This window comes from Cervus elaphus, chromosome 9 (genome assembly GCF_910594005.1).
Source record: "Cervus elaphus chromosome 9, mCerEla1.1, whole genome shotgun sequence".
In the NCBI taxonomy this organism is placed as follows: Eukaryota; Metazoa; Chordata; class Mammalia; order Artiodactyla; family Cervidae; genus Cervus; species Cervus elaphus.
The window spans coordinates 17,453,937-17,475,869 of record NC_057823.1 but is presented as its reverse complement, the minus strand read 5'-3'; the positions used below and the strand labels follow the sequence as shown (position 1 = coordinate 17,475,869).

General features: G+C 56.4%; 2 protein-coding genes across 3 annotated transcripts; both read left to right on the top strand.

Annotated features, from left to right (window-relative positions):
* Window positions 1-230: 230 nt before the first annotated feature.
* Window positions 231-7,976, top strand: ICAM3 (intercellular adhesion molecule 3). The gene is made up of 7 exons (XM_043911464.1): window positions 231-703; window positions 1,341-1,607; window positions 5,350-5,658; window positions 6,028-6,309; window positions 7,000-7,254; window positions 7,372-7,620; window positions 7,708-7,976. Exons 1-7 carry the CDS (start codon window positions 499-501, stop codon window positions 7,896-7,898), a joined length of 1,758 nt encoding a protein of 585 aa, XP_043767399.1. The 5' UTR covers window positions 231-498; the 3' UTR covers window positions 7,899-7,976.
* On the top strand, window positions 7,904-21,927 carry RAVER1 (ribonucleoprotein, PTB binding 1). 2 transcript variants are annotated; one of them, XM_043911463.1, is made up of 14 exons: window positions 7,904-8,447; window positions 10,023-10,089; window positions 11,694-12,163; window positions 15,755-15,946; window positions 16,046-16,175; window positions 16,515-16,609; window positions 17,547-17,634; window positions 17,946-18,157; window positions 18,255-18,348; window positions 18,424-18,560; window positions 19,301-19,375; window positions 19,851-19,991; window positions 20,373-20,456; window positions 20,545-21,927. In XM_043911463.1, the coding sequence occupies exons 1-14, from the start codon at window positions 8,178-8,180 to the stop codon at window positions 20,689-20,691; spliced, it is 2,202 nt and encodes a 733-aa protein (XP_043767398.1). In that variant the 5' UTR covers window positions 7,904-8,177; the 3' UTR covers window positions 20,692-21,927. The 2 variants fall into 2 exon arrangements, with proteins under 2 accessions (XP_043767398.1, XP_043767397.1); XM_043911462.1 differs by having other exon boundaries at window positions 18,255-18,560.
* Window positions 21,928-21,933: the final 6 nt, after the last annotated feature.

Below are 21,933 nucleotides of genomic sequence, written 5' to 3'. Positions count from 1 at the left end.
GCTCTGTTCATTGTCAGTTTTACTCATCATAGGGGGTCCCTCGTTGTCACCCCCCCAAATCTTTTATTTGCCTCCCAGGAACATTGAGATCTCATGCTAACTCTCTGAAGCTCTGCCCAAAAGTCTGCCCATTGTTCCCTCCTTGAAACGTCACCTCGAAATCCCAGCCCTTTTCCTTCAAGGCCGGTGTCCAGATATCCCCATTAACTTCCTCTCTGGGAACAAAACAGCCTACTTCACCTAAGTTCAACAGGAAGGAGATGTCTTACCACCTTCACCCCTGCCCCCCTCCAGGCTTTCCAGTACTGAGAAAAAAGGAAGCCGATTGAACTAGCACTTCCTGTGGGTTGATCTGGGGACAAGGAGTGTAACTGAGGTCTGCCCTCTTTGAGACTCCTCGGAGACTCGCCAGCACTCTCCATTTCCCTGAGGCTGTCACTGTGGACACCCACAGGGTGGCACAAAATATCCCCCTGCCCCTCCCTCAGCTTGGGCAAGATGTGGCCCCTGGACTTCTGCATTCTTAGCTGCAGTGACAGTTCTTCCTTCCCCCGGAGGTCCTGCCTGTTCACCGGTGCCCAGTGCTTCATTAAGGGAACTTCCTCCTCCAGGCCGGCCACCATGATGCCCTCAGGGCCGCCGCCCAGGTTCTGCTGGACTTCAGTCGTCTTTCTGCTTCTTGCCTGCTGTCTGTTGTCCACAGGTGAGGCCCAGTGAGCTGGGGAGGGCTGGAGATGGGGGGTTGCTGGGGACGGGAAGGAGAACAGTGCACCTCACACCCTGCTGCCCAGGGCTGTGGCAACACTTCTTTGACTCAGATCTGTCAGGGGGCTCCCCAGTATCCTTGGGGGAAAGTGGTGGCTCCTTAACTCAGCCTTCAGGACTCCCTGAGGCCAGGTCCCTGCCTTTCACTTGTTCCCTGCCCTCTTCACAGCATAGACACACATCCACCCAAACACTCATGCCTGCACGCATTCACTCCCTGCTCCATCCGGACTCTTGATCTCTGCCTATGCTCTTCAGTCTGCCAGGATCACTCTTGCCCTTCACTTGGCTAAATCCTCCTTGACCCTTTAAAACTGACCTTAGTGGTTCCCTCCAGGAAGCCTTTCCTGACTCACTTCCTCCTGGCCTCCTTCTCAACTCTCCTTGGTTCCGGATCCATCTTTTCCTGATCCTGTCTTTCCCATCCATCCTGATCCTGTCTTTCCCACTAAACTGAAGCACCGTTGAAGGCAGAGACCTTCGTATCTTGGCTAGGGGAGGTGTCGGAGGGTGGAGCCTGCAACTGGGTGGGCTGGGGGGCCTTGGAGCCCCCAGCAGAGACTCTGTTCGTGCAGGTGCCCAGGGACAGACGTACCAGTTACGAGTGGAGCCGAAGGACCCAGTGGTGCCTTTTGGAAAGCCCCTCGTGGTAAACTGCAGCTTAGATTGCCCCAGCCCTGGATTAATCTCCCTGGAGACAGCCCTCTCCAAGAAGCCCCACAGCAGTGGCCTGGGCTGGGCGGCCTTCCGTCTCACCAACGTGACTGGTGACATGGAACTTCTCTGCTCTGGCCTCTGCAATAAGTCGCAAGTGGTAGGTTCCTCTAACGTCACAGTGTATGGTGAGTAGCTGTGGCTGGAGGTGGGATGGCCTTGGGCAGTGGTGGGGGTAGACAACCAATGGTACAGGGGAGCGAGGTGGGACTGGGGCCCTGAATTTGCACAAATGGACCCGGACACTCAGAGCTCAGACCTGGGGGTGTGTGTGCATGTGTGTGTGTGAGAGAGAGAAACAGAGTCAGAGATAGAGGGGTACATCTTAACCACATGCCAAAGCAGCAGCTGTGAAATCAACTTATTTGATTCTCAATAAGCATTTTGTGTGTGTGCATGCACGCTAAGTTGCCTCAGTTGTGTCTGACTCTTTGTGATCCCATGGACTGTAGCCCGCCAAGCTCCTCTGTCCATGGGATTCTCCAGACAAAGAGTAATGGAGTGGGTTGCTGTGCTTTCCCTCCGGGGGGAATCTTCCTGACCCAGGGATCCAACCTGCAGCTCTTGAGTCTCTTACATTGGCAAGCGGGTTCTTTACCACTAGTGCCACCCGGGAAGCCCAATAAGCATTTTAACAATGATATTTCAGGAATTCCTTGGTGGTCCAGTGGTTAGGACTCCAGGCTTTCACTGCCAAGGGCCTGGGTTCAATCTTTAGTCAAGGAACTAAAACCGTGGAAGGCTGTCGGTATGGCCAAAGAAAAGGACATGTCTTTTACTCAATTTTTTAAATTTCTTTTAATACAGTTATTTATTTATTTTGTTTGGCTGCATTAGGTCTTAGTTGCAGCCCGCGGGATCTTCCTTTGCATAGACTCCAGTTGTGGCACATGAGCTTCAGTAGTTGTGACACGCAGGCTCTGGAGTACATGTGACTCTCCGGCTTTGTTGCTCTGTGGCATAGGGAATTTTAGCTCCCCAACCAGGGATTGACCTTGTGTCCCCTGAATTGCAAGGCAGATTCTTAACCACTGGACTACCAAGGAAGTCCCTATTTTTTCTTTTTTTGTATTTACTTATTTGGCTGCACGGTGTCTTAGATGTGGCAGGCGGGAGGTAGGATCTAGTTCCCTGACCAGGGATCGAACCCCTGTGCATTGGGAGTGTGGAGTCTTAGCCACTGGACCACCAGGGAAGTCCCCTATTGCTTTTATTTTTATGACAGGTAATAAATTCATGTGGCTCCCAAATCAAAAAGTATTAAAAAAAAAGAGGGGGGGGGATCAGTGTTAAGTCTCCATTTACCTAGTGTGGGCTGTGAATGGCTGTTGTTTTTAGTGCTGACCCATAGGTGCTCACCCAAAAGCCCTTATGAAAGCCTGGGGTCGGGAGGTACACTTGTGAGCCTCATTTCACAGATGAGGAAACTGAGGCTCAGTAGGGGTAAAGTCACTTGCCAGGATCCGTGAGCAGAGATGCCTGGAGTTCAGGTCTCAAATCCCTGCTCTTCACAGCTGAAGTCTTCCTCTCCAGACCTGATATCCCCGTTACCAGTTTCTTATGAATCCTTCCAGTTTCTCTGCATTTAAAAGAAGACAGGGAATTCCCTGGCTGTCCAGTGGTTAGGACTCAGTTCTTTCACTGCTAAAGGCCCAAGGTTCAATCCCTGGTCGGGGAACTAAGATCCCACAAGCCATGTGGTACAGCCAAAAACAAACAAACAAAAGAACCCAATAGACTAGGAAATGGCTGAGTACATCACTCAGGGTGCCTATGGTTTTGTAAGGCCTCAGAAAAGTGTAGTGTACATCTGTAGCTATGTGTATGCTCTTCCTGTGCATGCACCAGTGTCTGTATTCATGGTTGTGTACCTATATGTCTGTGAGCAGGTGGATCTGAGTGTCCTTATCTTTGTGTGAGTGTACTTGTATGTCTACAAATGTGTTTGTCTGTATGCTGTGTGTGCCTGTGTATGTCTCTGGACTTGTACCTTTTAAAAATAGCTTTTCAAATTTTATTTATTTATTTTTGGCTGGGCTGGGTCTGCATTGCTTGAAAAGCTTTTTCTCTAGTTGTAGCGAGCGGGCCTCCTCTCTTGTTGCAGAGCTCGGGCTTCTTATGGCTTCTCTCCTCCCAGAGCCCGGGCTCTAGGGTGCGCGGGCTTCAGTAGCTGTAGCTCGCGGGCTCTGGAGCACAGACTCAGTAGTTGCGGCACACGGGCTTAGCTGCCCCTTAGTGTGTGGGATCTTCCCGGATCAGGGATCGAACCCATGTCTCCTGTATTGGCAGGTGGATTCTTTACCACGGAGCCACCAGGGAAGCCCCTGGATTTGGATCTCTGTGTGTTGAGTGTCTGCATGTGTGTATGTGTCAGTATCTGTGCCTGCGTGTGTATCTATGTGAGTATGTCTGTTTCTGAGCATGTGTGGATGTCTGGGCCAGAATGTGTCTATATGTGTCTTTGTGTGTACTTCTGCACGTTTGCCTACGTGTGTATCTGGGTATCCCCGTCAGTGTGACTGAGATGCCTCTGTCCAGTGCTGTGGCAGGAGCCTTTTGTCCTGGCTCATGAGAGCCCAGTGGGCTCATCTCTTCCCAACTCTGTGTCACACTGAGTGGCTTTAAATCAGCCAAAAGTGGGAGTATTTACACCACAGAAATTGGCAAACACTCCACGTGGGGGCTCCCTCATCCACCATAGACAGCCCAGGCATAATCAGCATTGGCCACCATACCACTAGCCCTTGAGTGGAGGTTAATATGGGGGCCTCCTTGTTAAATACTCTAAAATTGTAAATTTGTTGTTGTTCAGTTGCTAAGTTGTGGCTGACTCCTTGTGACCCTGTGGACTGTAGCCCACCAGGCTCCTCTGTCCATGGGGATTCTCCAGGCAAGAATACTGGAGTGGGTTGCCATTTCCTTCTCCAGGGGATCTTTCTGGACCAGATCAAACCTGAATCTCTTGCATTGGCAGGCAGGTTCTTTAACACTGAGCCACCAGAGAAGCCCTGTAAATGGTTAGATGTTACAAATTTTCCATGGAAGCCTGTGACAGCTTCAGAGCCAGGCTTGAGAGCTGCTCCCCCAGGGGAGGCCCTGGGTTTGGAATGTGTGCCTTTGAGGGCCACTGCAGCTGCAGCTGGGATTGGACCCAGCCTGGATCTGTTGAGTACCCCCAGGACTGTACAGAGCACCCTCAAGAGGCTGCCCTAGGCCTTGAGCACCTGGGACAGACTGGGGAGGACTGGACCAAGCTCTGGGAAAAGTCAAGATCAGAGTCCAGGCCAGAGGCTGAAGGAGGGGTCAGGGGACTTCCTAGATTTGATGTCATGGAGGTAGGTAGGCACACAGGTCTGGAGTTTGGGAAACCCACTGTCTAAGCCTGGCTCTGCCCCTTCCTGGCTGCGCATCCTTGGACAGATCACCTCACGTCACTGGGCCTGTTTCTCTGTCCATAAAAGGGAAGAATAATAGAGGAGATTTCACTTGGTTGGTGTGTGAATGAAGGTGGATGACATCTGGAAAGAGGAAGGAAAACTCAAGATAAACAGGAGGTTTTATGATTACTATTAACATCATAAATGGCCATAAACTTTAGTCCTCTTCCTTGCCTTTTTTTTCCCCCCATTAACTGTGAACAGAAAAACTGATTCATTTCAATGCCTGCCAAGGTGTCCAACAAAACAGGAAATAATAATCATGATGTTAATGATAATGGCAAACACATATACTAGCACACTTGTAAGTCCAGCAGGTTTATTAACTTGAAGTTCACAGTCCTGCAATGGGCCACCCTGGACTCCTGTCCACAGTGGGGGCTCCTGGGCTGACTGGTAAGTTCTACCCTCCCCTTCACACGCCTCCATTCAGGGTTCCCAGAGCGTGTGGAGCTGGCACCCCTGCCCCTCTGGCAGCCAGTAGGTGAACAACTCAACCTGAGCTGTCTGGTGTTTGGCGGGGTGCCCCGGGACCACCTCACTGTGGTGCTTCTCCGCTGGGAGGAAGAGCTGGGCCGGCAGCCCGTGGGAAAGGAGGAGCCTGCCAAGGTCACGTTCATGGTGCAGCCGAGAAGAGAGGATCATGGTACCAATTTCTCCTGCCGCTCAGAACTGGACCTGCGGTCCCAAGGACTGGAACTCTTCCAGAACACCTCGGGCCCCAGGAAGCTCCGAACCTTTGGTGAGGGAAAGAACTGCAGACGGTGGGTGATGAGTGGAGCCAGAGTAAGCGTTCCCTGGCCACGGAATTCCTGAGAAAGGGGTGGCCTGGTCCTCAGGGCTTTAAGGAACACACGCCCTTGGCCATTGGGCAGGGTAGCCTCAGATGGGAGGCTCACAGTCTTGGGACTTTTGAAGAAGGCTGTGTGTGTCCTGGAAAGGCGGGGGCGGGGGGTGGGGTGGGGTGGGGGGGGGGTGGGGGTGGTGGTGACGATGGCCACAAGGTATCCTGGGAAAGAAGGACCCTGGTTTAGGGGGACGAGTGTCATGGGGAAAGGGGATCTCCACAGCTGTGAGACCCCCTCCTGCTCACTTCTATCCTTCTTTCAAGCCATGCCCAAGACCCCCCCGCGCCTCGTTTTCCCTCCGTTCTGGGAGATGGAAACCTCCTGGCCTGTTAACTGCAGCCTGAATGGGCTGTTCCCAGCGTCGGAGGCCCATATTCAACTGGCGCTGGGGAACCAGATGCTGAATGCCACAGTCGTGAGCCAAGCGGACACGCTCACGGCGTCAGCCACAGCGAAAATCGAACAGGAGGGCACCCAAGAGATTGTCTGCAACGTAACTTTGGGGGTGGAGAACCGAGAGACCCGGGAGAAGTTGGTTGCCTACAGTAAGAGGGGGCGGAGCCAAAACTGCTCAGGAGGCGAGGGGTGGGGCTGACCCCGGGAACTTGACTGCATATAGTAAAAGTGAAAGTGTCTGACTCTTTGTGACAAGGATTGTATAGTCCATGGAATTCTCCAGGCCAGAATACTGGAGTGGGTAGCCTTTCCCTTCTCCAGGGCATCTTACCAAGCCAGAGATCGAACCCAGGTCTCCCACATTGCAGGCAGATTCTCTACCAGCCGAGCCACAAGGGAAGCCTAAGTATACTGGAGTGGGTAGCCTATCCCTTCTCCAGCGGATCTTCCCGACCCAGGAATCGAACCGGGCTCTCCTGCATTGCAGGCAAATTCTTTACCAACTGAGCTATCAGGGAAGTCCCATAGTAAGAGTAGCAGTAAGAGGGGGCGGAGACAAAATAGCTCAACAAACGAGGGGCGGGGCTGACCCAAGAGAACGTGACTGGCCTCTAGCCCAAGGGGGCGTGGCACACAGGCAAAGAAAGACTAAACCTGAGACAGGAGGGGCCTAAGTAACCCGAGAGGAGCCTGAGTGCCCCAAACTGGGTGGGGTGAGGGCTGCAGAGTAGATGAAGGGGTAGCCTGGATACCCCGAGGGGAAAGAGGCAGGTGGGGGCAGGGCTTCACCCGAGGGAGGTGTGTGGTCAGCAAACTCCTGGGCAATGCCCCGCCTTTAGGCTTCCAGGGGCCCAACCTGAACCTGAGTGAGCCTAACGCCACCGAGGGGACCACGGTGACTGTGACTTGCGCGGCCGGACCCCGAGTCCAGGTCATGCTGGACGGAGTTCCAGCCGCGGGACCGGGACAGCCTGCCCAGCTTCAGCTAAATGCCACCGAGAAGGACGACAGGCGCACCTTCTTCTGTAATGCCACTCTCGAGGTGGATGGGGTGACGTTGCACCGTAATAGGAGCGTCCAGTTGCGCGTCCTGTGTGAGTAGGTCACGCTGACCTTTAATCCCTTGCTTCTTTGGTTTGAGACTTGTCTCTCCCTTGCCCCATTGTGCCTCGGGTGTGTTGGGTGTGTCTGATCATTTGGCGGTCCCACAGACGGCCCCACGATTGACAGAGCTAAATGTCCCCAACGCTTGATGTGGAAAGAAAAGACTATGCATATCCTGCAGTGCCAGGCCCGGGGCAACCCGAACCCCCAGCTACAGTGTCTGCGGGAAGGCTCCAAGTTTAAGGTGCCCGTCGGGATTCCATTCCTCGTCTTGTTAAACTACAGTGGTACCTACAGCTGCCAGGCGGCCAGTTCACGGGGCATGGACAAAATGTTAGTGATGATGGACGTTCAAGGTAAGCCTTGGCAAGGCGAGTTTATCCTAGACGGGCAAGCTTAGGGGGGGCCGAGACGAGCGTATTTATTCTTCGCTTTCCGCACAGCTCGGAACCCCGTCACAGTCAATATCGCCCTGGGAGTGTTAGCGATCTTGGGCCTGGTGACTGTCGCTGCAGCCTCAGTGTACGTCTTTAGGGTGCAGAGGCAACATGACATTTACCACCTGAGGCCAAGGAGCAGCCGGTGGCCCCTCACGTCTACACAGCCCGTGACTGTGGCAGAGGAGTTATCCTGAGCTCAGTGATACTGAGCAAAGACGACGGGGGCTTGGCTGTATCTATCTTCGAATTCTGAATAAAGGCTTGAAAATCCTTATGCTGTGGCTTGATTCCATCTCGCAGCTTCGCGAGTCCATTGAGTGACATCGCGATAGCGGAAAAGGGCGGAGCCTGTAGTGCCCAGACAGGGCTTGAACACTGAGAGGCGGGCCGGGCCTCACCCAATGGGCTGAAGGAGTCATGGAGAGGCGGGGCTTCTCTTGGCCAATCGGCGGGCCAGTCCTCGTTGCCGCTCTATGCAGCTCCGCCCCGGCTCGCTGGTCCCAGAAGGCGCCGGGTTTCCCAAGATGGCGGCCGACGTGTCCGTTACTCACCGGCCGCCGCTGAGCCCAGAGGCTGGGGCCGAGGTTGAGGCTGGTGATGCCGCGGAGCGCCGGGCGCCTGAAGAAGAACTGCCGCCGCTAGATCCAGAGGAGATCCGGAAACGCCTGGAACATACCGAGCGCCAGTTCCGTAACCGCCGCAAGATACTGATCCGGGGCCTCCCGGGGGACGTGACCAACCAGGTATGGGGGGGGCCGTGTGGGAGCGTGGCGGGAAATACCACCGTGCGCGTGCGCGGGGGGAACCGGGCGACACCAACGCTGGCGTGCACGGGGGGGGGGGGTGGTCGTCGGCGGGTGAGTCCAAGCGCGGGATCCACGCGGGATCGGGAGAGACCAACAGCGGGACGTAGGGGGTCGGAGATGGAGGGAGAAACCAACTTTGGACTGAGGGAGGACGTTGCTAGGGGCGACCGGAGGCTTGGAAGGAGCCAAGTGGTTGAAGGGGGCGGGGAATGGAAGGGGGCGGGCAGCTTTGGCCATGTTGGGGGGATAGTGAATGGACAGCCAGATTGGGACTGTGGAATCAGGGACGCCAGTTGCTTCCTGCTCTAGCATGGAATGGTGGGATCTCATATCCATAACCTTCATGGTTGACTAGAGTGTGCCTTTCCATAGCAGGCGTTTTTGAATTCCTTTTAGCGGTAGATCCGGAAGTTAAGGCAGCCCCAGGGGTCTTTTTTCCTCAAAATCCTCAGGATTAATTTGGAAAAATGGAGTCATCTCCTGTCCCCACGCCACAGACCTGCAGAGAAGGAGGGGGCATTGTTCCATGTAGCCCTCCTTGGCTGATCTGGGGTGCCTTGGTAATCCAGGGGTGCCCTTCTCTAGGCGCCAAATGGGACAGGACTTCCCAGTGCTCTTTGGACTCAGGAAGATTGAACCTAGTCTGCCCTGCCCTTCAGCAATGGAATGGGTTCTTTGTCCCTGCTGTGGAGAATCCCTGCTCCCTGGCCCCTCCAGCACACCTGCCACTGGCTCTCTCTGCCCGTGGGTGGTGGGACCCTAGGAGTGGTGGGAGGGGTGTGACTTGGGGACAGACTTGAGACAGGTGTTTCTAGAGTCAGTCATCCTCCTACTGCCCACCATCTCCCAGCCGGAAACGTGCCTTCTCTTCTGCAGGGTGCACAGTGTGTCTGGCACTAAAAGGCCCCAGAGCCTTGCTTCTGCAGCTGGCTTGCAGGAAGCTGTCAGTAGGAGGGAATGGGGAGGCACGTGAAGCCACACAATGTGGGCTTATTAAGTACACAGGGTCACCAGTCAGGTACCCAGGAGTGGCATTCCCACTGCTGTGCCCTGACCAGCTGCTTGTCCTTTGACAATTTCCTTCACCTCTCTGAGCCTCAGTTTCCCATCTACAAAGTGGACTTATTAATACTCGATTTGCAGGGTTGTTGGAAAGAGTCAGTCTTGCAAACTGAGGTTCAGACGGGTTAAACAGCTCCCCCGTGGGCAGAGCTGGATCTTGAATTCAGACTAACCTGACTCTCTAAGAAGAGCGTGTTGTGTTGGTTAAAAGCATGGGCTCTTAAAAAAAAAAAAAAAAACACATGGGCTCTACAGCTGAGCTCTGCCTCCCAGCCCTGCCAGGTATGGCTGCAATGGCCTTGGGCAAGCAACTGCTCTGAAACTCTGTGTCCTCACTTGTAAAATGGGGCTGGTGATTGACCTGCCTTCATAGCTGGTCCACGTGAATGTACCACTGGGTTACTCTCTTCAATTCTCTGTGATTCCCTGTCCTTTGGCTTGTCTCCACAGGAGGTGCACGACCTGCTCAGTGACTATGAGCTCAAGTACTGCTTTGTGGACAAGTACAAAGGGACAGGTTTGTGGGACCCTGGGGTGGGGTGGGGTGAGCTAGTGGCAGGTGATGACAGTCCCTGAAGCTGGAGAGTCCTGGCCCAGTGTCTCCTGAACTTCAGGTCCAACATTCAGCAGAGAGAGAGGGGCCATGAACCACATGGGAGCCAAGGGACTGGAAGGGCACCAGTTATTCTGGAGGACTTGAAGAAGATCAGACAGGCCTGGGGGACTGGCCAGCAGAGGGAATGTTTGGGAAGGGGTCCCCAGTGCCCAGGTATCTGCTGGGTAGCCTAGAAGAGAAACGGCAAGGATGCACCACGATGGGCACCCAAGATGAGGGCACCCAAGATTGGGGCAACAGTCTGTCCTGCTCTGGGTCTAGGAGACATGTCTGCCTCCCTCTGGCCTCTCTGCCTCCACGATTTCACTCCCCTGCCTACCTTCTCCTAGGCAGCCAGCTCTGATCTGATTGTAAATCTGATCAAACCCGGTCCTAACCCTGATCATTCTTCTGTCTCCTCACAACCTGTCTGAGCTCCTCCTGATATTACCTTGCAAAGAGGTACCTCAGCCTTACCATCTCTTCAGGTGCTTAAGGTTCCAGGCTCTTCCCTCTGTTTTTAACGTCTCTTCCACTCAGGGCAACTCCTCCCAGTGCCCAAGCACACGCCGTACCCCATCATAGCATTGACCACCCTAGGCTGTCACTACTGACCCACTCACCTGCCTCCATGGGGTGGTCATTTCTATGAGAATAGGGACTGGTCTTGACCCCCAACATAGGAGGCTCTCAGTGGATATCTGTGTCCACCAGGCGTTGTGCCGGGTGTTGAACCTGCCAGGGCCTTTGCCTGCAGTCTGTAACACGGGGGAGAAGGGACTGATGACAGGTGACCCCTCGAGACCCCCATGGTGGACTGGGGTCGTGGTTAAGATCTTGGGTCCTGGAGGCTAAGAGTCCTGGGTTTTTGTGCTGGTCTGTCCTCACTGTTTGGCCACAGGCAAGTGACTTACCCTCCCGAGCTTCAGTTTTCTCACCAGCAAAGTGGACATGGCCTGTTGGAGTTGGCTGTGAAGCCAAACGCATTAAAACATCTGAAAAACTGTGGGTGCCTGGGAGGCGACCTGCTGGACTTAAAGTCCAGGCTTCTCCACTTGAGCAGGGCCCTGCCCTGTGCCCATTTCCTTGCTGGAAAGATAGTGGTTGTGAGGAGGAAGTTATTCCCATTTGGCAGAGGAGGAAACCGACTTCAGGGCCACTCGGGCTGGCGTTGAAACCCAGGCTCCAGGGATCACATGGGTAACCACTACTACCCCACATGGCATATCTTATGGAAAAACCTGAACCAACTTTTGGCCAACACAGTAGTTCTTAGGGTGGGACCAGGCCCCAGTGGGTGAGCGTCACCGTGGGTTGTAAGGAGCAAGCCTGGAGGAGCCAGGTGGCACTGGCTATTGTTGCTCACGGCTGGTGACTGTGCCAGTCCGCTGGTGCCTGTGATGTCCTGGTGGTTCAGTATTCCTGAGGTCACGTGTGGTTTAGCGGGAGGTGGGTGTGGACGGACATGGGGTAGAGGTGCAGGCCCTCGGGGGGCCCCACTGACCCCATGCTCCCACCCACTGCAGCCTTTGTGACGCTGCTGAACGGGGAGCAGGCGGAGGCTGCCATCAGCGCCTTCCACCAGAGCCGCCTGCGGGAGCGGGAGCTCTCGGTGCAGCTGCAGCCCACGGATGCCCTGCTCTGCGTGGCCAACCTGCCCCCCAGCCTCACACAGCAGCAGTTCGAGGAGCTGGTGCGGCCCTTCGGCAGCCTGGAGCGCTGCTTCCTGGTCTACAGCGAGCGCACCGGTCACTCCAAGGGCTACGGCTTCGCTGAGTACATGAAGAAGGACTCGGCCGCCCGCGCCAAGTCAGACCTGCTGGGCAAGCCCCTGGGCCCACGCACCCTCTACGTGCACTGGACAGATGCCGGGCAGCTGACACCTGCCCTGCTCCACTCCCGCTGCCTCTGTGTTGACCGCCTGCCACCTGGCTTCAGTGATGTGGATGCTCTGCGCCGGGCGCTGTCAGCTGTCCACACCCCCACCTTCTGCCAGGTAAGCCCGGTGCCTGGTGCAGGGACCTGGGGGAGCAGATGCAAAGCCCAGAGCACCTTGGAGGGGCCGTGTGAGCCACCTGCTCTCTCCAGTCTTCTGGGTTCCCTTTCAGTAAGGCAGCGGTGAGGCCACTTTGAATCGTGTTCTTGTTAGAAAGGCCATGTGGTACAGTGGGTGACAGCCCAGCTAGGAGCCAGATGGCTGGGGTTCAGATCCCTGCGTACCCTCTGGCGACTTGCTTTACCTCCTCCTGAAAAATGCAAGCAAGGCTACTTTTGTTAAAAAAAAAAAAAAAAAAGGCTTTGAGACCCGCTCACCCTGTATTCACATCTACCCTGTGCTCATGCCTCCAGACCCCAGGGCCAGCATCAAGGAGGCCACTGGACGAGCCCACCGCAAGTCACACATGGCCAGATCCTAGCCCTGCCCTGTGGCCCCTGACAGGTCACTCACTCTCTGAATATTGGTTTCCTTCCTACCCCTGTAAGTAGAGATTCAGTCCTCATGCGGTGGTTTAGGAAAACAATCCCTGGTTCATTCCGGTCTCACTTGTCAGGCCCTTCTGTAAGGGTACCTAGCCCTGTGACAGGTGCAGTGGGGCAAGAATAGGCCAGGGCCAGCTCGCAGAGAGCCCCCAGGCCCCCAAAGTGGACATTCCTTCAGCACACACTGGGCTTAACTACTGTCTCTCCACCCTGCCTGTAACAGCCCAGAGGGGCAGGTGTCATCTGTGTTTTTAGGTGGGGACACACTGAGGATAAACAGGGAGATCAGCTGACACATCCCAGGACAGACAGCCGGGGGGGCAGAGCCCAGGAAGCCCAGGCCACCCTGGAGGAGGCTGGGCTACGGGCTCAGAGCCCAGGTCTGCTGCCGTGGGTGTTGGTGCCGGGGAGCCGGTGTTGGTAGGAACCCCACTCCTTGCTCGCTGCTGCTTTTGCAGCATGCCTACTGTGTGCCAGGCCCTGGGTGGGACTCAGGACACAGGTAACGTATTCTTACAGTCAGCAACCACTGACTGGAGGTTGAAGGTGGCAAGGCCATGACCAGTTACAGGTTCTCTCTCTGGGCATGGCTATCCCCATCTCAGAACAGATCTGGGCCTGCTTTGTGACTGGGTTATTGTGAATGGCTGCTCACTCATTCCCCCGCTTATGTATCTGCTGAGTCCCCGGCTGGGAGGTGACCGCCTCCAAGGAGCCCAGTCACACAGAGCATCCTTGTTGAACAGAGCCTGGGCTTGGGAGTTAAGAGGTCAAAGACTGAGCCTCCATCCCCCTATTTAGGAGCCACACGGCCTCGGTTGCCCTTTGACCCCTTTCTGTATTCATCGGATGAGATGGATGTGATTGTGAGAAGCAGCCCATCCAGGCCTTGGTGCAGGGCTGGGCCAGCAGCGACGGTGAAGTGCTCATTAGAAGTGGGCTGAAGGCCAGACTTGCCCTGCCTGGGCCAGTGGGCGCTGGGCCCCCACCCACAGCCACCCTACCCAGTGGATCCAGCTGATGGTCTCATCTTACAGATGAGGAAACCGGGGGCCATGCATGGGCACTTGCAGTGACCTCCCTAAGCTGGCCAGAAAGAGATGGACTTGGGAGTCAAGATCAGGCAGCTGACCCGGGGCCCATGCTCTTAACTGGGCACCCCTGCCTCCCATAAGGGAGTTTGCTGCCCATGTCAGGGGGCATTTTGTTTCCAACACAGTCAAGAGGAGAACGTGAAGGAAAGCCCGTAGCAGCCTAGTCTGGTTCACGCTGCCATTTATCAACAGGTCAATTTATGTGTTTATATATATGTGTGTGTGTGTATATATATATATATATTGCTTCCAAGGTGGCTCAGTGGTAAAGAACCTGCATGCCAAGCAGGAGATGCAGGTTCCATTCCTGGGTGGAGACGATCCCCTGGAGAAGGAAATGGCAACTCACTCCAGTATTCTTGTCTGGGAAATCCCAGGAATAGAGGAGCCTGACGGGTTATAATCTATGGGGTCGCAAAAGAGTTGGACACAATTTAGCAACTAAACAACAAATATACATGTCATTTGTATTTATTCATTTAAAAAAGATTTTTTTTTGGCTGCACAGAACTAGTGAGATGATCCTAGTTCACTGCTGACCAGGGATCAAACCCTTGCCCCCCTGTAGTGGAAGTCCAGAGCCCTGACTTCCAGGGAAGTCCATACATATCTTAATTGGTTTATTTTGTTGCAAAGTTGCTTAAAAAACTTTGAGTGCAATGTAGTAGTGTTAGTTGCTCAGTCATGTCCAACTCTTTGCGACCCCGTGGACTGTAGCCCTCTAGGCTCCTCCGTCCATGGAATTCTCCAGGCAGGGATACTGGGGGGTAACCATTCCCTTCTCCAGGGGATCTTCCCAACTCAGGGGTTGAACTGGAGTCTCCCGAATTGCAGGGAGTTACTTCACCTGCAGAGTGGGTGTGCCGAGACCACCTGTATCTGGGGTGCAGTGAAACAGCACCTGTGGCCCCTGGCCCATGGGCGTGTGGGGCCCAGCCAGATGCTCTCCCAGGATCTGCCCTCCCTGGGACAGCCCTGGACAAGTGTCTAGCAACCACAACACCCTGAAAACCAAAAATCTTGTTATCAGAGCTAAACTGACATGGGGTCATCTGTGGCCTTCCTCTTTGCCCGTTGCTGCCAAGCTATTCGCAAGCTTGATTTCCAGCGTGCCCCAGAACCCCCTGGGGGTGACTGATACATAACATAGGGTATGTTTGGCTCCCTCCTCTCATCTCCAAAACAGCCTCAATCCTGGAACATAGGGACTTCCTTAGCGGTCCAGTGGTTAAGATGCTGTGCTTCCAATGCAAGGGGTGTGGGTTTGATCCCTGGTTAGGACTAAGATCCCATATGCTGTGCAGCATAGCTAATTAAATTAAAAAAAAAAAAAAAAAAAAAGGCCTGGAACACATCCTGTCCCAGGATCGAGAGCTGAGGGCCTGAAGTACCAAATGGCTGCTCTTAAGGCGGGTAAAGGGGCCTCTGGCTCACTCGTGATCACATCTCTGTTTCTGCCACACACTGGCTGTGTGACCCCGTCCTCTTGCCCAGCACTACCAGCCTTAAGCCCGAGCTCAGTGACTATCTGTCTCACCATCAGACTGTGTGCCCTGCCCAGCTGCAGCTGTGGCATCCTCAGCCTGAGGTGTGCAGTCGGGGCGAACTCCAGAACTCCTGCTTCTCCCGCCAGCCCCTCCTCTCCAGGCGCTGCAGAGTGTACTCCGGAAACCCAGGCAACATCCCCAAGAGGCACTGGCACAGGGCCTGGTGGCTCTGACCAGTGGGAAGCCTGGCTCTGCCCTCCCACCAGCAGTGTGACCTTGAGCATGCTGACCTCTCTGAGCCTTCGTTGTCCCCTCTGAATAATGGGCAGGATACAGCCTCCCAGGGCTGTTGAGAAGGTTCGATGAGTTAACACAGGAACCAGGTGCAGGGCAGCACAGAGCCCAGAGTCCATTCTCCCTCTGGGGGGTTATTGTCATCAGAATCCTCATCTGGTCACGGCTGTCACTCCAGTTGATGGTGGTCACTGCCACCCTGGTGCTCACAACTGCCTCTCCCCTCCACAGCTGGCATATGGCCAGGACGGGCAGCTGAAGGGCTTCGCTGTGCTGGAGTACGAGACAGCAGAGATGGCGGAGGAGGCCCAGCAGCGGGCGGATGGCCTGGCCCTGGGAGGCAGCCATCTGCGCGTCTCCTTCTGCGCCCCCGGGCCCCCTGGCCGCAGCATGCTGGCCGCTCTCATTGCTGCCCAGGCCACGGTGAGTCCATGCCTGGGGGGCGGGTGCCCCAGAGGAGGGGCATGGGGGAGCCAAGGAGTCAGGCAGGGCTCTGAACTGCCCCTCTGATCCTCTCTGCAGGCCCTCAATCGGGGCAAAGGGCTGCTTCCAGAGCCCAACATCTTGCAGCTACTCAACAACCTGGGGCCCTCCGCTTCCCTCCAGCTGCTGCTCAACCCCCTGCTCCACGGTGGCGCAGGTGGCAAGCAGGGTAAGACGAGGGGGGCCCAGCACTCTCAACCAGGCGTCTCCCTGGACTCCTGCTGTCTGAGCTCTGAGTGACACGAACCCACAAACAGGGTTTGGGATGCTCCCCAAGGGGGCTGATGCCCTGAGCCCCTTGCAAGGGGGCTGGGTCATGGAAGAGGGACAGCCCTTCCCTGGGGGGTGAGGGGGGAACTCATCTCCCAGGCTGTTTCTTGGGGTATGTCAGTTGCCCTCATGGAGCTTCCATTTCCTGTTCTCAATGGGCTTGGGGCTGTGTTTCCTTGGGTGGGGGGTGGGGGGGAGGTTCCACCTTGGACCACTTCATTTTCTGGGTCTCCCCTAGGCCTCCTGGGCGCCCCCCCAGCCATGCCGCTGCTCAATGGGCCCGCCTTGTCCACGGCACTGCTGCAGCTTGCCCTCCAGACGCAGAGTCAGAAGGTAACCTCAGGCCTGTGGGCCACAGGCTCCCTCCTCACACATCCCGCGGCCCCTCATGGTTCCATTTCCAACATTGCTTCTTCTGCCAGCGGGGAGCTCACCATCAGTGGGGCTGTGGGCCCTTGGACTGAGTCCCTGGGGCCTGGTTCACAGGTGCTCAGGAAGTGACTCAGTGAAAGCCGAGGCCCCACAGGGGAATAGGGGGGCCTGTCATCCCCACCCCCTCAACACGCACACGGAAAAACTGATACCACACACAGGTGGTGCTAGTGGTAAGAACCCACCTGCCAGTGCAGGAGACATAAGAGACCCGGGGTCAGTCCCTGGGCGGGGAAGAGCCCCTGGAGGGGCGCATGGCAACCTGCTCCAGTACTCTTGCCTGGAGAATCACATGGACAGAGGAGCCTGGTGGGCTACAGTCCTTAATGTCACAGAGTTGGACAGGACTGAAATGACAGCACACACACACAGAAGCACACACCACCCGGTCCAGTTTGATTCACTGAGGCCAAGTCAGTGGCTGGGGTGTGTCTGATGGTAACTGACAGGTGAGGCTGTGGGCGTGGGCTATTGTGTGAGTAAGAATGACTGAATGTACGTATGGCTGTCATACACTGCACTTCCAGTCAGGGTGGTTGTGTGTGTTAGATGCTGTGCGTCTGTGATAATCAGCAAGGAGACTAGATGTGAACTGGTGGACATCACTGTGAATTGCTGACAGTAACTGACTGTGGGTGACAGGCTTTGACCCGCTGAGCATGGCCCGTGTTCCCGGGGTCTCCCCAGTACTTGGGCAGGCCCTGGCATGCAGGAGGCCCCTGGTCACTGTGGCAGGTGGGTGATGGCCAGGGTGTCACACATTGGGAGAGGCCCTGTGTGTTTGCCTGTAGGCTGGGCCTGTGACCCCTCATCTCAGCTCATTATCCTCTGTCTCTAGAAACCTGGGATCTTGGGAGACTCTCCTCTGGGCACTCTCCAGCCTGGGGCCCAGCCGGCCAACCCCCTCCTTGGGGAGCTGTCTGCAGGTAATGCCAACCCTCTTCTCCCCATCTCTCTGGGCTTTGTCCCACTTCCCCTTCCCTTTCCTCCCTGGGTGTGATACATTCCCAGCGCTGCAACTTTGGGCAAGTGACCTAACCTGTCTGAGTCCTCACCTGTCAGTTGAGCACATGGTGCCTGCCTCCTTGGGGAGCCACGGACATCCTGGGAGCTGATGGACTTCGAGAATGCTGCTCAGTGTCCGAACGTAGTGGCCCTGGTCCAAGCAGAGGCTCCCAGGCCCCAGAAGAAGGGGTCCTGTGTGATTGGGCTGCTGACACCCTTCTTCTCTCTGTAGGAGGAGGCCTGCCCCCTGAGCTGCCACCCCGGCGAGGGAAGCCACCACCCCTGCTGCCGCCACTTCTCGGCCCTTCTGGGGGTGACCGGGAACCCATGGGCCTGGGTCCCCCAGCACCCCAGCTTACTCCACCCCCCGCCCCCGTGGGGCTCCGAGGCACGGGCCTCAGAGGCCTCCAGAAAGACAGCGGGCCTCTACCAACGCCCCCTGGGGTAAGCCCCCCCTCAGTGCCCAGCCATCACCCCAGCCTCCCGCCCTGCGCACTCCCCCCTGCTAGGGGCCCTCATGAATCTAGCCTTCCCACCACAGGTCTCGTTGCTGGGGGAGCCCCCCAAGGACTTCCGGATCCCCCTGAATCCCTACCTGAACCTACACAGCCTGCTCCCAGCCAGCAACCTGGCGGGTAAGGAGGCCCGGGGCTGGGGAGGCGCTGGGAGAAGCCGCCGCCCAGCTGAGGGCCCCCTGCCTCACCCCCCAGCCCCCGGAGGTGGTGGTGGAGGTGGCGGCAGCAGCAAAGCCTTCCAGCTCAAGTCCCGCCTGCTCAGCCCCCTCTCCAGCGCCCGCCTGCCCCCCGAACCAGGGCTATCCGACAGCTATGGCTTCGACTACCCCTCAGTAAGTATATGCGGCCACCCTGGGGGCAGCCCTCCCAAAGGCTCTGTGTCCCCAGAGAGCACGTCGTTCTCCAGTTCGACATCTTTCTGACTGTGCTGGGCTGGGCTGAGTGCACAGGAGACAGGAGGGAACATGCCAGACGCTCAAGTCTCTTGTCTGTCTCTGCGCATCATGAAACCCTGCTTCCTGTCAGTCAGTCTCTCTCTCCCAAGAGGCCTGTGGCCACACGGCTACTTCTCCTTAACAGACAAGGGCTCAGCCTCCTCTCTGTCTGTCTGTCCTTCTCACTGCTCCCCTCTGCAGTCCCCATCTCGGTCCCTGGAGAACTGCTCCTTCTATGGTCCTGACTTCTAGGCCAGACGTTGCAGACTGGCCACATGTGCTGTGTTTGGCCCACACTGGATTTTTTAAAAAATAACCTAGATAAATGCCAGTGACAAAATACAGAAACCACAAGAGTTCGCACCTGGGTGCCGTGCTTACCTTAAAGACTCCAAGCTCCTGCCTCACACCTTTCACAGCCCTCTGGGGTCCAGGTGCAGCCACCCCCCTGGGACCAGGCACCGCTTCTGTGTCACTGCCCCACCCTGCTTGCTGAGTGTGCCCCAGGCACTAGAGTCTGCCTCGAGGAGGCAGACTTCCCCAATGACAGCTGTGCTGTGGAACTGAATTTGGGTGAGGTTGGTTATAGACACCCCCCACCCCACCCCACTCAACGTGCTTCTCCCACTCTCATTCAGGATGTGGGACCTCGGCGGCTCTTCTCCCACCCACGGGAGCCAACCCTTGGGCCTCACGGACCCAGCCGACACAAAGTAAGAGCCCCTCTGTCCATCCCACCTCCTGGTGTATCAGTTAGCTCATGCTGCATAAGAAGCAGTCCCAGTACTTTGTGACTTAGAACAGGAACTATTTTATTATTCTCACCCTTGCGGGGCGGGGTGGGGGGGGGCGTGGTGCAGTTCTTTGCAGTCACCAGGCAGTTCATCTGGGTCTTGGGGGTTCACAGTGGCTTCCTTCATGCATCTGGCAGTCAGTAGGCTGGGGATGCAGCCTCAGCTGCAGTGACTTCCCTGCTCCACTTGGACCTCATCCTGCAGCTGGCCAGCCTGTGCTCATGCATGTGGTAGTGGTCCCCAGGTTCCCCAGAGGAGGAAGGGAGGGCTGGCCCCTCTGCTGGCATTGTCACAACACTCTCCTAGGGGCCAAAGCCCAGACTTGTTTGGGGGACCTCCAAAAGGGGGTGATGCTGCAGTGATCTGTCTTACTCAGCCAGCCCCCTTTCTGCAGATGTCCCCCCCACCCAGTGGCTTTGGCGAACGGGGTGGCGGAGGTGGCGGTGGGCCCCTCTCCCACTTCTATTCGGGCTCACCCACTTCCTACTTCACCAGCGGCCTGCAGGCTGGCCTCAAGCAGAGCCACCTTAACAAGGTGAGGAGCCTCCCCAACTGAGAACGGGGCCCCAGGGACAACCAGGATGCATGGGGCCCCTGAGACCTTCAGTGTCACGGCCAGGGTGGTGGCAGGGGTTGGTTTTGCTCAGGGCTGAGCTAAAACAGGCCATCCTCAAGCCTGTATGTCTTGCATGTAGTACTGCCCAGGCTTCCGGGCCTCTCACTTCCTTTCCCAGCAGCCCGGGATGTGGGTGATATAGCCCCAATCCACAGATGGAGAAACTGAGGCCCAGAAGGATGACATAATCAGCCCCTAGTCTCAGCTGGTAACTAGCAGCGGCAGGATTTGAAGCTGAAACCCCCGCCTTGGCCCCGGGGGCTGCTTCCTCCCCCATCCCACATCTCCCATCTCTCCCAGGTGGCTGGCTCCTCCCCGCTGGGCTCTGGAGAAGGGCTCCTGGGCCTCGGCCCTGGGCCCAATGGCCACAGCCACTTGCTGAAGGTACGGGCAGGGGGTGGGGCCCTCAGGGCTGGGGAGTGATGGCCCCTGGGTGGCCTCTGACCCACCAGCCCTTCCCCTCTGTCTCCAGACCCCACTGGGTGGACAGAAACGCAGCTTCGCCCACCTGCTGCCCTCACCCGAGCCCAGCCCAGAAGGCAGCTATGTGGGCCAGCACTCCCAGGGCCTTGGTGGCCACTACGCAGATTCCTACCTGAAGCGCAAGAGGATTTTCTAAAGGGCCAGTGCCGGAGAAGCTCAAAGGCCTGCACCAAATCGCTTTGGGGTTTTCTGGTGTTTTGTTGTTACTTTTCTTTTCCTTTGGGTAATAGAAAAATCTCTGAAAGACTTTGCTGACCAACCAGCAGGAGCCCAAGGAGTGCGGGGGGCATCTGGGAGCACTGTGCACCTCTGGCCTGCTCCCAGCGTGGAAACCCTGCAGCCTTAAGAGGGAGGGGCACCAGCCTGCTCTCTCTCCCCTCCCCCCCTCCACCGTGTCCGCCTGTGTCCGTCTCTCTGGGAGTCCCCTCCTGCCTCGGCGTCGCTCCTGTATCTTGGCCTTTCGAGTGCCTTGGAGGTTTCCCTGACCTCCCGTGAGGATCAGAGACTGTCCCCCCCTTTTCTAACTTTGATAATTGACTTCGGTTTCCTTTTCTAATTTTTATTATTTTTAAACAATCCATGACGTTCCCCCCCTCTCCCCCAGCTCTGATTCCTTCAAGGCCCAGCATGTCTGGGCCTCCATTCCACACTTTCCGGTTTGAAATGGCTCAGCCCTTTTTTCTTTCTACCACACTTGTTGCAGGCATGGCTGTCTCCTGCCCCGGCCTGCCCTCTCTGGCCTGTACCCCAGCTCCAGGTCCCCTGCTTCCTACCACAGCCCCCTCGCCTTCTGATGCCTTAAAAGCCAGGCCCCAGACCCTGCTGGCCAGAGCCTCTCAGATGCTGAGCTCCGGAAGCTTGACTCAGGACCAAATGGCTCTGGCCTGGGGATTGGGCCCCTCTACCCAAGGTCCCCGATTGTGGGGACAGTAGAAGGCCAAAGTTTTGGTCTTGGCAAACCAGTCCCACCAGCCCTCTCTGCCCAGGCCTAGGTGGCGGGGTGGGCTTTCTCTGCCAGCTTAACCCGGTTCCCCTGCTGTCCTACTGTCTGTCGGGCATTGTGCATCTCACTGAGCCTCTGTCGTCTCCCCCATGTTGAAGATGAGCCCTGCCTTGTTATCCCCAAGCCAGATCGCCCAGAGCTGGCCTCCCTGTGGCCCAGTGCTGGAAAATAAGGTGCAGATACTCTGCCCCTTCCCACCAGCAGGACCTGTTAGCCTGAGGTGACCTTGGGTTGTGACCCTGGCCAGCTGGGCCACCAGCTCCCCTCCCCTGACTCGGGGTCCACATCCACTCCGGGGGGCTGTCTCCTCCCCAATCTCACACAAACCTTTGCTGAATTAAAGTTTGTAAGTAAATGGTTTTAAAGAAAGCAGAC